At 35.0% G+C, this 12,701-nt stretch overlaps 1 protein-coding gene and 1 non-coding gene across 3 annotated transcripts in view; both read left to right on the top strand.

The window, feature by feature from the left end:
• Window positions 1-5,126: 5,126 nt before the first annotated feature.
• Window positions 5,127-5,199, top strand: Trnaa-agc. Its single transcript has one exon. It is a non-coding gene; the product is annotated as a tRNA-Ala (tRNA).
• A 1,987-nt stretch (window positions 5,200-7,186) lies between these two features.
• The window catches only part of Rerg (RAS like estrogen regulated growth inhibitor), a 117,872-nt gene continuing 112,357 nt past the window's right edge, over window positions 7,187-12,701 (top strand). The window contains exons 1-2 of one of the 2 annotated variants that reach the window (XM_015498200.2): window positions 7,187-7,460; window positions 11,005-11,177. In XM_015498200.2, coding sequence (XP_015353686.1) covers window positions 11,117-11,177 — 61 coding nt within the window. In that variant the 5' untranslated portion in view covers window positions 7,187-7,460; window positions 11,005-11,116. Of the gene's footprint in view, window positions 7,461-7,849; window positions 8,030-11,004; window positions 11,178-12,701 lie in introns of those variants that run through there. The other variant, XM_015498202.2, reaches the window with a different exon arrangement.

The raw sequence follows: 12,701 nt of genomic DNA, 5'->3' as shown, positions 1-12,701 counted from the left end.
TGTAATTGTTCCTGGTGTGCTTGTCATGCTCAGGTCAGCACCGAATGGGAAAATGAGAATGGTAAAGGAGAATGGAGACAAACAACCCAGCCCAAGCCAAAATAAATCTTACTGAGAGAGATGAACTCCATTGCAAGATAAAAGTATTGGAGCACAGTGATTACAGATATGTTTGTGTGTGTGTGTGTGTGTGTGTACTAACTTTCATGTACATAATGGTATTGAATGACACTTAACTGCAGAATTTCCTCTTTGCTTTGGTTAGAGTTTGTAAGTTTATATAACACATTGTTTTCCTTTTTTAAAAATTTTCAGTTTATCTGTGTTTTATTATTTAAAGTGTTTTTTTTTTATTTTGTAAAAAACACAGTTACATCAATTTTAATCCAGTCTGATATATTCTGTTAACTGGAATACTTAGTACATCTATACCTAATTTCATTATTGAAATAGTTGGATTTAAGTCTATTTTTTTTGTCAATTTGTTCCTTTATTCATCCTTTGTTGCTTTTTTAGTATTGATGAAATATTTCTACTTCAGTTGTTTCATTTATTTACTTTATTTGTTAGACTTTTGGATTATTGTAGTATTTTCCTAGAAAGTGCAAAATGCCTTCTTTAATTAACAGGCCATCTTAAATTAGTAATTTTAACACATCCCAAACTGTGTAAGAAACTTATAACAGCATAAATTTTAAATATATCTCTTACTTTGTTTGCTAATATGCTATGTTTTACTTCCAAGTGTTATTTATATCCACAAGGTGTTTTAATGCTTGTGGCTTTCAATGATCAATATTTATTTATTTTAACCTGAATGTTTACACTAGGTGGTGTTACAATTGTTAATATTTTGCTTCCATTTAGAATTATTTTCCTTTTTTAAAAAATTGTTCTGATCTCAATGAACTCTCTCAAATTTTGTCGAATGATTTATTTCAAGAAATAGAAAATTTTAGCTTTGAATTTTAAAAATGTCATTCCATTGTCTCCTGTCTTCCATAGTTTATGTTGAGAGTTTATTATTTGTTCTATTGTTTCTTCCTCAAAGATGATATATTTTTTTTGTTTTCATGGTTATTTTTAATGTTTTCTACTTTGATTAGTATCTATAAGTTGAGAGTGATGTTTCTAAATGTAGTTTTCTCTTTTTGCTTTTGAGTTCATAAAGCTTCTTGAATTGGAGAACTGCTATCTTTCATCAGTTTGCCAAATTTTCAGTCATTGTTTTATCAGCATTACTTTTATTTCTCTATTTCTTCTCTTTTTAGAACACCAATTGTATGTGTGTTATACCAGTTGATCATATTCTATATTTATTATGCTGTTTTAGTCATTTACTCTTTATTTTTCTCTGTAGTTTCCTCTGGATATTTTCCAACAATATATCATTGAATTTACTGATTCTGTCTTCTAATCTCATAAATTCACTAAATAAGTTCTTAATTTCTTAATTTCAGATACCATATTTATAGTCTAAAGTTTTTATTTGATCATTTTTATACATTCCATTTCTCTGTTGAAATACTCCAAATTGATGAACATATGATAATTTATACTTTTTAATCTATTTTTGTCCTTTATTTTCTCTGTTGGCTTTAGCATAATAAGATAATGCTAGCAACTTTGAAGGCCTTATTTATTTATTCCAGTATCTAATCTTTTGCCTACTTCTATTGATTTTTTTTATCTCTTGATTATTGGTATTTTTGTGCTGATTTTCAGTAATTTTTATTGTATTATTTACTGAATGTTTGTGTGCATTCTCAATGTTTGTATTTTGCTGCTGTAACCTCCAGAGTCACTGAATTTACATATAGATTCTTTGTTTTTTTTAAGTATTTTGTAAGCATATATTTTGATTGTTCATTGAATCTTCCAATATGTTTTGTGCTTTGCAATTGTTTGTGGTAAACAAAAGTAACCATGTATATACAAAAAATGATGCCTAATGGTTCTGATTTTGAAAATTAAAATTTAAAGTAATTAAGTCATAACATTTTGAAATTCAATTTAAAATTTTCAACTAGTAAAAGTTTATAATTTTTGTATTTCCTAATGAATTTTTTAAAAATTTGTTTCTACTAGTTATACATGATAGTAGAATGGATAGGTTATTTACAAAACTAATTTAGGTTGAATGAAGTTATAAGGATGTACACAGACCAACAGAATTGATGTTCTTACAAAGCAAGACAACAGAAAGCAGCCTTCTCTCTGGACTCTCACAAAAAAAGTTGTACTGGGAGCACAGAATAAAATTAAAGCTACCTACAAACAAGAGAAAAATGCCTCAGGATGTAACCGACTTTGTCAGCACCTTAATTTTGGACTTCTTAGCTTCCAGAAGCCATCCATCCTATGGCATTTTATTATGGCAGCCTCAGCAGACTATTACAGTGTACTTGATATCATAAATGATAGTTATAGATACTCTGGATCATGTTATCTTTTTCAAGAGTGTTGAGTATTGCTTTGACAGGCAGATAATTTGCTGGTGGATTAGAGTGTTCAAGGTCTTATTTTAGTCTCTATGGTGGATGAGGAATATGTTTAGGATTTACGCTTAATCCTAGGGCATAACCCTTATTCCTAAGGCATGGCCCTCATTCTTAGAACGTGGTCTTTTTGCAGTTACAGTCAAATGCCCAGGATGTTTACAAAGTTTTCCAAGCACTGGCTACGCTCCAACTCCACTGTCTTTCCAGCCTTCCAAGATCTCTGGAACAATCTAACTTTCAGATTCCAGACAGCTGCTGTTCTATTAGGTGTCCCAGAGACTTATTATACAACATGCTGCCTGGAAATTTGGCAAAGTTCAGATGCATTTTCCTGAAAATATATGGGGGTTTCTGTGACTATCCTTTCTGCCATTTTTACCTTCTGAACCCAGCTATCTTAGAAGCCCTTAGTTGTAATCTTTTACCGTTATTTGGTATCTACCTTCGTGGGTGATGCCCCCAAAGAGAAAATTTGGGTGTATGTTGTGCTAACTTATGTACATTCCATCAGGGCTTGTAGCTCTGCCTTGGTGGTTTTTTAATGCTTCCAAAAGACTATTTTTGGTATTTTGATTATGTTTTATAGTTAGTCCCAGTAAGCAGGAAGTCCAATAATAGGTAAAACAAGACTTGCCTAATATCTAACTAAATAAACAATAACAACCATAAATACCCACCCAACAGCAACAAATAACATTAACAGCAACAAAATAAGAAAAAAGGTGCCTTTTTTGGCCATAAAACTTTAAAACTAATCTTTGGAAATAATCAACCATAGTGTAGACATCCCTGTTTTCCAGAAGTAGTACTAATGTCTAATCAAATCTTGAATATTCTTCCTCACCAACTGAGAATGCCTCCATATCTGGAGTTATGTGAACCAAGCAACTATGTTATCGTTTTTCCAACTGAAGGAGAGGCAATGGTGAGTAGTTACAACAGGAATGGCTGAAAGTAAAAGGCTCCAAGAATGAATGGGGAAGCAACCTCAGACCTGAGGAAATCTTTCCTTTGTGGTCCTTACAGTAACTGACCCTGACTGTTCTAAATTCCAGGCAAGGTCTGTGGTACAACTTCAGAGGGAAAGCAGAGCATGTAACCTATAACAGAGGCTGCACAGAGATTCAGATGACCTGTATCCTGTATCTTCTCATCTCACAAGACAGCAGGCAGAATGCAATGCTTACCTTCAAAATATCACTTCATGGAGAAAATGCACAGGTCTCAGGCAAGGTAGGAATGGAACTGTGCAGAATTCATATAATATATATCATTGTAAATATGATTTCAAAAAAGAAATCACATAATAATACGAAAACATGCTATGCATAAAAAAGGAGGAAAGGATAATTGTACGAGAAGTAAGCTAATTGCAAAATAAATTTAAAACAATAAGAAGGAAAGAGACAGGTATTCTAAAGTATACAGCAGAGCCTTCTTGAAAGCACAATTTCATGAGGAAATCCAGGGATGAATCATAATAAAGCACCAATAATAGAAAAGCCATGGTAGAAGAATTAATTAAATGAATCTGTTCCAGTTAAGTAGAAGACTAAATTTAAATTACTTTGGGTAGGAGTGTTTTAAATGAAATGCAAATGTTGTAAATCTTGACAATGAGCAAATAGTACCTAAGTGAAAATACAGAGGAGGTAAGAAAAAGTCAGAAGCATAATAAGAAATATAATTTCCTCTTTTAAATAGCAAGAAGTCCTTTGATACTGAGTAAAACAAATATGTGTTTAAGCATAATGAATTCAGATCCGGTTTTATGTAATAATTTTGCCTTGAAAAAATCATTAGGATGAATTATCTCATGAGATGAGTACACAGCTGAATTTCAGCCATTGTTTTTAAAGATTCATTTTAATTTCTCTATCTCCTGCTTAGCTAAGTGTATTTTAAAATTAAAAATGGCATTTGCAGTATAATAGCACTTAGCATATCTGTATGACATTTAACTATCTGTTAATATGTTTATGTCCTACATTGTCTAGAATGATGCTACCCCTTATGTTAATGATGGGCTCTGGATAGTGTGATTTGTGGGGGATGATTTTCTACTTTGTGTTTTTTTTCCTCCTGTTTGAAGTGTTTATAATGAATATGATTATCTTCTATACACACCCATACAGTCACACACAGTTTCAGTTTTCTAATGTGTTTTGGGATTTACTCCCTCTCCATCTACTACTTTGTGTTAGAAATTTTAGCATAAGCTTGAAGTGAGGAGACTGACAAGATCTCTCCCCAGTAGGCATACATTATGAAATCATAAGTGTGAAGTGTACTCTGCCCTTTTTACTGATCCATGGGGCAGGTGATGCCAAGGAGTTCGCTGCTTTTTGCTGCTTTTGAGATAAAGGAGCAGTTCCATGAAATATAGAACACATATAGAAGAGAAAATATAATGTGTGTCATGCTGCAATATAGCAACTTGATCTTTCTCAGTGCAAGAACTGCAGGTATGCATGACAATGCCTCTCTGGTGGAGACAGGAGCCCTGGCATATATGGGTTAAGCATGAAAATGAAGAGAAACAAGATTTCCTGACAACTGTTCAAATAGAACCTGACTTGGGCCTTTTTCAATAATTATCTCTTAGATAAGAGTGGTGAGAGGGCTGGGGATATAGCTCAGTTGGTAGAGTGCTTGCCTAGCATGCACAAGGCCCTGGGTTCAATCCCTAGTACCATCAAAAAAAAAAAAAAAAATGCACACACACACACACACACACATATACATGAATTGTAATGCATTCTGTTGTCATATATAACAAATTAAAATTAAAAAAAATACTATAATGGTGGCTATAAGACATTATGGATTTGTTAAAACCCGTAGAATTATACAACACAAAGAATAAATCTTAAAATTATAGACATTAGTTAATAATAATGAGTAGAACTACTGTCATGTATAATTAAAACAAATTAAAAAATTTAAAAATGGGATTAATAAAAAAAGAGTGGAAAATGGAAATCTCAACTTAAGTCATTGTAAAATTATAAACATATGTGTATATATATGTATATATATATTTAAATTGTGTATAGGATATACAGTATGCATAATATATTATACATAAATGTATATTTAATATATTAAATATTTAAATGTGTTAAATTGCATATAGTATATAGAATATATTCAAAACTAACCTTCCTTGGAAATAATCAACCATAGTATTGATTATTATTACTGTTAATATATAGATATTATATGCAGTATATGTATATTCATGAATATTTTTATTAAATACTGTTCTGAATACAAGATTCAATGTGGGAAGAAGATAAAGGTGAATCTTGAACACATTAACACCACAAAATTCCATGCAATTGAAATTCTATAAAATTCTATATAACCTGCATGGGCAATTGTTTTTCCATTTCAGGGTTCAAAGATCTAGTGTGCCCTGAGACACTTAAAATATCTATCTCTCAAATTTTAGACCCATCTATTCAATTCTTACTGGATATTCTGTCCCAAATTCAGCCCATAAACAATTCACATGTATCCTGCTACAAACTCATTCTTTTCATTCATCAAACAATTACTTTTTTGAATACCCACTATATGCCAGGCACTACAGAAAATGCTGGGGGTAAGCTAGGAATCAGGAAACTCATAGAGGAGTGATGTTTGAACTTTCAGAGAAATCCTTGCTCAACTAGACAATCCCTACTTCTAGCACACATCCAGCCACTTAATTCAACCTGGTACCCAGCTTGGGGCTGCAGTGGTTTTTCCAGGCAGTACCAACCTTGGAAACTGCCTCCATAGTTACCTCCCTTCCATCATTGACATTCTTTAGATTGTTCACTTAGCCTTGGGTCCCTATCTGCTCATACTGCAGTAGTTTTCTGGAAGCCACCTGGTACCTTGGTAAGAATGCTCACATTTGGAATGATAAAAACAAACAAAACAAAATGACAATAACAACAAAAACCGGTAACATAGGTGTTTCTTGCTCCTTTGCTTACAAATTTCATCATCTTTGGGAAATTATTTAACCTCTCTGAAGCTAAGTCCCCCTTCTCATCTGTGAAGAGCTAGCAACTACAATACTAGTGCTTACCTCAAGGGAGGCTGTAAATATTAAATGAGTTGAAGAATGCAAAAACAGGTCTAGGATAGCATATTACTTCTTTGTTAGGTTTTCAGCATGGTGGGGTATGACTCCAAGACAAATCTTATAACACTGGTCTAGTATGGATGGTGGAAAGCTTTGGAACTTTCTTAGATATAGAAATATGAATTTCTGTTGAATTCATCATTTATGTCTTTCCATGCATCTCTCAGCTCCCAACCCAGCCTGGATTTTCTTCCAGTCATTTACTAGCCTTTGACTAATTTTTTTTTCTTTTCTTTTTCTTCTTTTAATCTTCTCCTTTAGATATTATGGGGATAAGTAAGTATATTTCCAAGAAATATTGTGAAAATCATTTGAAGAAAGGAATAGAAAACACCACGTAGTGACGCTTTCATACTCAAGGTTTTAATTCAGGAAAGTCGGTCTGCCAGAGCCTGGAGGCCTGGAACTGAGCAAAGGAGAGAAGCCAGCCTTGGGTGCAGTACTTTAAAGGCGGCATCTCAGGCTATCAAGCTTGGGAGGCAGCAGTGCGGGAGGAGCCAGCACCAGGCCCCAGCAGGGGGCGCCAAAGCGCCTCACTGCAGCATCCTGGCCGTGGAGCGCAGCGGCCTCAGCCGGGCAGTGCTCGCGTCCTGCCGCAGTCTCTCCGCCGCTAGTCCCAGCAAGCGCTAGGCAGGCGACCCCCGCTGCCTGGCCACCCACACTTGCTACTGTTGCTTTTTCCACCCGCGATCGCAGCTTGGCAAGTCCGAAACGCAGCCTGCAGCCTGGGCGGGTCAGCGCGGGAGGGCCTCGCGGTCTTAGGGGACCGACTACGAACTTGCAAAGGACCGCCGCTCTCCCGGCCTGGAGAGTGTGAACAGGTGAGTGTCACGCACGTGTCTAGGCTGCTCATTCGGACGATTCCCTGCAGACCCGTTTTAAGTCCTGAGCCCTCGGCCTCTGGGTCAGTTCTCCTAGTCACTGGGTCTTTGTAGGGTGTCTTTGGAGTTCGGTAAGAGACGTGAACGCCAGCACCCAGGCTTGACAGCACTCTCTGAGCTGAGACTGGGAATGTCCTTTTGATATAAGTGACATTTACTCTCTAGTTTGAAAGCCAGTGACCTTCGGTCCACAAGGAGCTTGTCTATGAGTGCAGGATACCTGTTGATTTCAGAGTAACGCCATAGCCAAGGGGCTTGCACAATTATCCTTGTTGCTGTGGGTGCTGCGTGGTGATAAGATAAGGGAAAATTCCTAGTAATGGAACCAGGAAAACTTGATTTCAAAACCAGAGAAGGATTGGCTCAAAGAGAGGAGAATCTCATTCCCACGACCGGACTAGGTTCTTTGCTCCCTTTAAACAGCTGCATTTAGTTAGAAAAATGATTATAAAGATGCTCCCCCTTCTCTCCCCCTGCCCCTGAAGAGGAAGTAGAAAGCATGAACCTTGGTAAGTATAGTCTTGGGAATCGTTTACAAGGAATGAAACCTTTTCATAAATAAATAAATAAGGTTCTAGTGACTAATGTCATAGGTCTAAATAGAGTCTGAGCACCTCCAGAGTAGCTGCTTTTGTTTATATATGCTCAATGTGAGTGTGAAATGGATCAATGAACACATTAGTAATAATACAGAATTTGGAGCTAGGTTTTGCTTTATATTCTCTAAATTTTCTGTTAATTTGTGTTTGGGGGGGGGACTACACCTTTAATTTGAATAGTTAGGACTTTACCTTTAGGACTGATAAGAATTGAAAGTTTTGTCCCTACTAAAGCATTACCTATCCACATAAGAAATGAAGGGCAACTTCTAGCCATAGTCAGAATATTTCTGTACAACATTAGAGAAAAAAACAAAACTGTTTTCTTAGATCCATGTTATGGAAGGGCTCAGATTATGAGCTATTTGAATATCAGAAACTTGGCAGCAGATTCTTTATTACAACAATTTATACATTTATCTTTGCTTTCTATCTTGTCAAATGTAACTTTTCATATTTTCATGAGAGAAATAAAATGAACAATCTATGTCAGTTTTGTGTCTTCCTTTAAAGTGATTTTTTTTGTTCTAACTATACATAAGGTTGATAATAACCAGCTGTAGCTGTATTAGGTTATAAATGGAAAAAAATAACCCACATAATTTTTCTTTCATATGTGAAAGTCCTATGCCTCTGAGGCCACTTGGATGGATCAAATATGAAATATGAAATATGTGACATTAAAAAAAAAACTTGTTTGATGGGATTTATGAAGCATTAATCAGATGGACAATTATGTGTCTTTTATATACATGAGAATAAGCCATTTTTGTGTGGAATAGTCAATTATTTTTATGCAAGTTTTTGGCACTTGTATATTTCAAAGAAATGCTAACCAGAAATTATTCTCACCTAGAGTTTTTATAGTTAATATTTCTTAATATATTCTGCTTCTGTGATGAAGCACTGAACCTGAAAAACAGAGGCCTTTTCTTAATGAATACGTGTAAAATGACGAATAAAGAAATCCTTTTATCTTTAGCCAAAAGTATGGGACTGGACAAATTGCAGATGTTTAAGCTTTTGGGTTTTGTACTATTAATGATTACTAAGATTTTTCATTTGAAAATGAAGTAAACAATAGCTAATGTTAATAGCTTTGCTCAGAGAAAGCTCTGGCACTTTGGAAATCAGCAAATACAAAAATTGTTAGGTACAACTTGATGGCTTCAGTGCATAATGTAAAAAATATTTTTGTGTTGTTTGTGGAAATAGTTTTTCAGAAGGATTTTCCACTTTTTTTCTTTCTGTTCAGTTCTTTTTAAAAGTTGTAGATGAAAAAAATGCTGGAAGGAGGAGTTAACACATATTTATTTCAAGTGTATATTTATAGACTGGAAAATGGGTACATTGTGGACTGTTGTGACCAAGTTTAACACAGACAAACTTGAAGTTTAGTATTTGTGTTGAAATCATTGGTTGCAGAAGTTCTGAGTGGGGAAGTTTGCAATACATGTAAAAGATGTGAGCCCTACTGTGAGTAGCTGGGCTATTGCACAACTGTGGCATGCAGATAATGGAGAGCAAACCTCTTAGAGAACTTTTGGCTGTGTCAGTTTCTCAGGTCACATGTCAAGTAGTAAATATAGTGGAGGCCACAGTGGAGTGATTGAATAGCCAGAGCCAGAGGGGAATAGTGCATATGGTGAAAGGGGAAGGTGAAAGTCAAAATATTATAAACAAGAAATATCCCATGCTGCAGATCCCACAAAGAGCTGAATAAACATGCTGGAAAGTAGAAGCCTGGAACGGGGCAAAGCATTCTAACAGATGCTAGGCTACTTGAAGAGTTCCAAGGAAAAGAAAAAAATAGACTTGTTTTGAGCTACTTCATAGACAAAAGTAAGGACATGTGAGAAGAAGTGATAGAAAACAGATTGGAGATCAGTAGAAGAAAGATAGTTCTAATTAGAAGGGACTGACTAGAAATGGAACAGTTTTTAGATGTAATGAACCCACCTTCCATTGCTGAAAGTAGTAAATCAGGCACAGGATGATTATCTGGACATGCAGATTCTTGCAATGACTGTCCTTTGGCTGTCCTCCCAAGGATCTTTCCAAGTTTACATGTCCTTGGTGGTAAGAACCTAGATGTATTCCAAAGCACCAACCTATATAAAATGTGCTTACACTCTATACAATGTCACATGCCAAGTGTTAGGACAATATTAGAACTAATTTTTTAAGGGTGCCACAAAAAAGGACTCAAAATTTGGAGCATGGTATTTATCTTTTCTTTATTTCTCTCTTTCTTTCTCTTTCTTTCTTTCTTTCTTTCTTTCTTTCTTTCTTTCTTTCTTTCTTTCTTTCTTTCTTTCTTTCTTTCTTTCTTTCTTCTTTCTTTCTTTCTTTCTTTCTTTCTTTCTTTCCTTTCTTTACCAGAGCATTTTTATTGACTTCATAAACATATATTTCTTATACAACTTGACCATGTGATCTGGTGTAAACTGAGATAAAATTTAACCCTGAAATGGAAAATTGAATTGTGTGGCAATGAAGTTGATCATTTATTCATAAAATAAATGTTACTCAAACCAAAGGGAAATAAAGAGCTCCAAGATGACTCCATCTGTGTGCTGGATACTTATAGATGGATGACAAACACACATATTCAATACTTCAAGTGTTTATTATCAATGACTGCCAAGAAACAATGATATTGAGTATGTAAATGCACATGTTGGATCAAATGGATTCAAATTCAATCCACCATTAACTAGTTGAGCAGCTTATAAGTCAATTACTATAGCACTCTCACAGGATGGGGATGAAGATAAATTTAGAAAATGTTGGTAAAGTGAATGTGACTGGCATAGAGTAGATATTTAATAAATATTAATTCGTTTTCCAGTCACTTATGAATTTTCAAATCTCTTTTGTCTAAGGACTGTGAATTCTTCCAAGACTTACAATGATACAGTGAATCCAGAGACTGGGACCAAAAACATTTGCTCAGCTCTTTAGTTTTAACAACAGTAAGTTCTACCATCACCCATCATGGCTAAAAGTGCAGAGGTCAAGCTGGCAGTATTTGGGAGAGCAGGAGTGGGCAAGTCAGGTAAGACTCTTGTTGTGGTTGTTGTGTGTATATGTGTTTGGGTGCGTGCATGTGTGTATTTGCTACTGCTTCTTATGATTGGACAAGTGGGTGGTAGGCATTTCTCATATTCTCACTGGCTGTTCTTTTATATGAATTTCTTTTTCTTTATCTGTAATTCTTATGTTGTGTAAATGACTGTATGTATGTACCATTTTTCTTAATAATAAAGTAGTTTTGCTGATAATATACAAAGAAATGGATATATCATAGTTCTTGGTATTCTGAGGGAGGATATTAAATGAACTCCAAAAAAATCAGACTGTGGAAATTGAAAAATATATTTGCTCTTTACTCTCTGTGAGAGCCTAAGGGGTTAGTTTTCTATCTCATTCATTTTGATATTCTCAGAAAACAGTGTAATGTCAAGGATGTATTCAGTACTTAATAACTGGTGTTGAATGAATATATATTTATGAGAAACAAAATTACCTTATGGTCCAACACTTTTAAGTTAGAGGAGGACGCTGAGACAACTATTACCAATGCTCTGGTATGAATTTTAATTAGTAAATTTTGGCTTGCATTAATAATTCAAAGGCTTTTTTATTCCCCACCAGAGAAAAGGTTTCCATACCTTTAAGATTACGGGTGAAATGTTGGAATCAAGAAATGTAACTGATAGTCAATTTGTACACAATGTTTTAAATTTTATAATAAAAATATACTAACAGAAATGTTGCTAAAATATCAGGAAAATATGGCTTCTCAGAGACTGACTTGCTGTCTTATTGGAGGAAGGAGCCATATTTGACTTTGCACACAGTGTTTCTGGATCTCAGGAAAGGACTCAAACAGGGATCTAGTGAGTGCATGTTTGTAGAGGGAAACCCATTTGGAAATGAACTGGTAATCCAATGCAGCAGGTAATCCACATGATCTCAAGTGCACACACACACACACACATAAGCATATTTCAGTTCCGTGACTGACTGACTTCTCTTTCCTGACCGACTCTCTCGTTATTTTCAGCGGTCATCTTCCCTGTTATAACTCTTACTCTCTATTTTTCTTTTAATTTTCTCATGAGCTTTTGCTTCCACCATGCTTTTCTTCTACTTGCTATTTGCTTTCGCCCCTGGCAGAATCTGAGCTAGGAAAATAGTTGGCAAGGCTAAGAAACTGCCGGCATTCACAAGATTTGAAGATAGTTAAACCCCTTCCTCTTTTTTTTTTTTTTTCATGGTTAAAAGTGAAAAATTTTATGTAATTTTTATTTTACAGTAGTTTTTTTTTACTTTTTTTTTTTTCATTGGTTGTTCAAAATCATACACAGCTCATGACATATCATCTTCCATACATTTGATTCAAGTGGGTTATGAACTCCCATTTTTTACCCCAAATACAAGTTGCAGAATCACATCGGTTACACATCCACATTTTTACATAATACCATATTAGTGACTGTTGTATTCTGCTACCTTTCCTATCCCCTACTATCCCCCCTCCCCTTCCCTCTCATCTTCCCTCTCTACCCCATCTGCT

The sequence above is a fragment of the Marmota marmota genome, unplaced genomic scaffold, assembly GCF_001458135.2.
Source record: "Marmota marmota marmota unplaced genomic scaffold, marMar, whole genome shotgun sequence".
Taxonomy (NCBI): Eukaryota; Metazoa; Chordata; class Mammalia; order Rodentia; family Sciuridae; genus Marmota; species Marmota marmota.
Note: the sequence above shows the minus strand (reverse complement) of the source record. Positions and strands in the feature narration are given on the sequence as shown.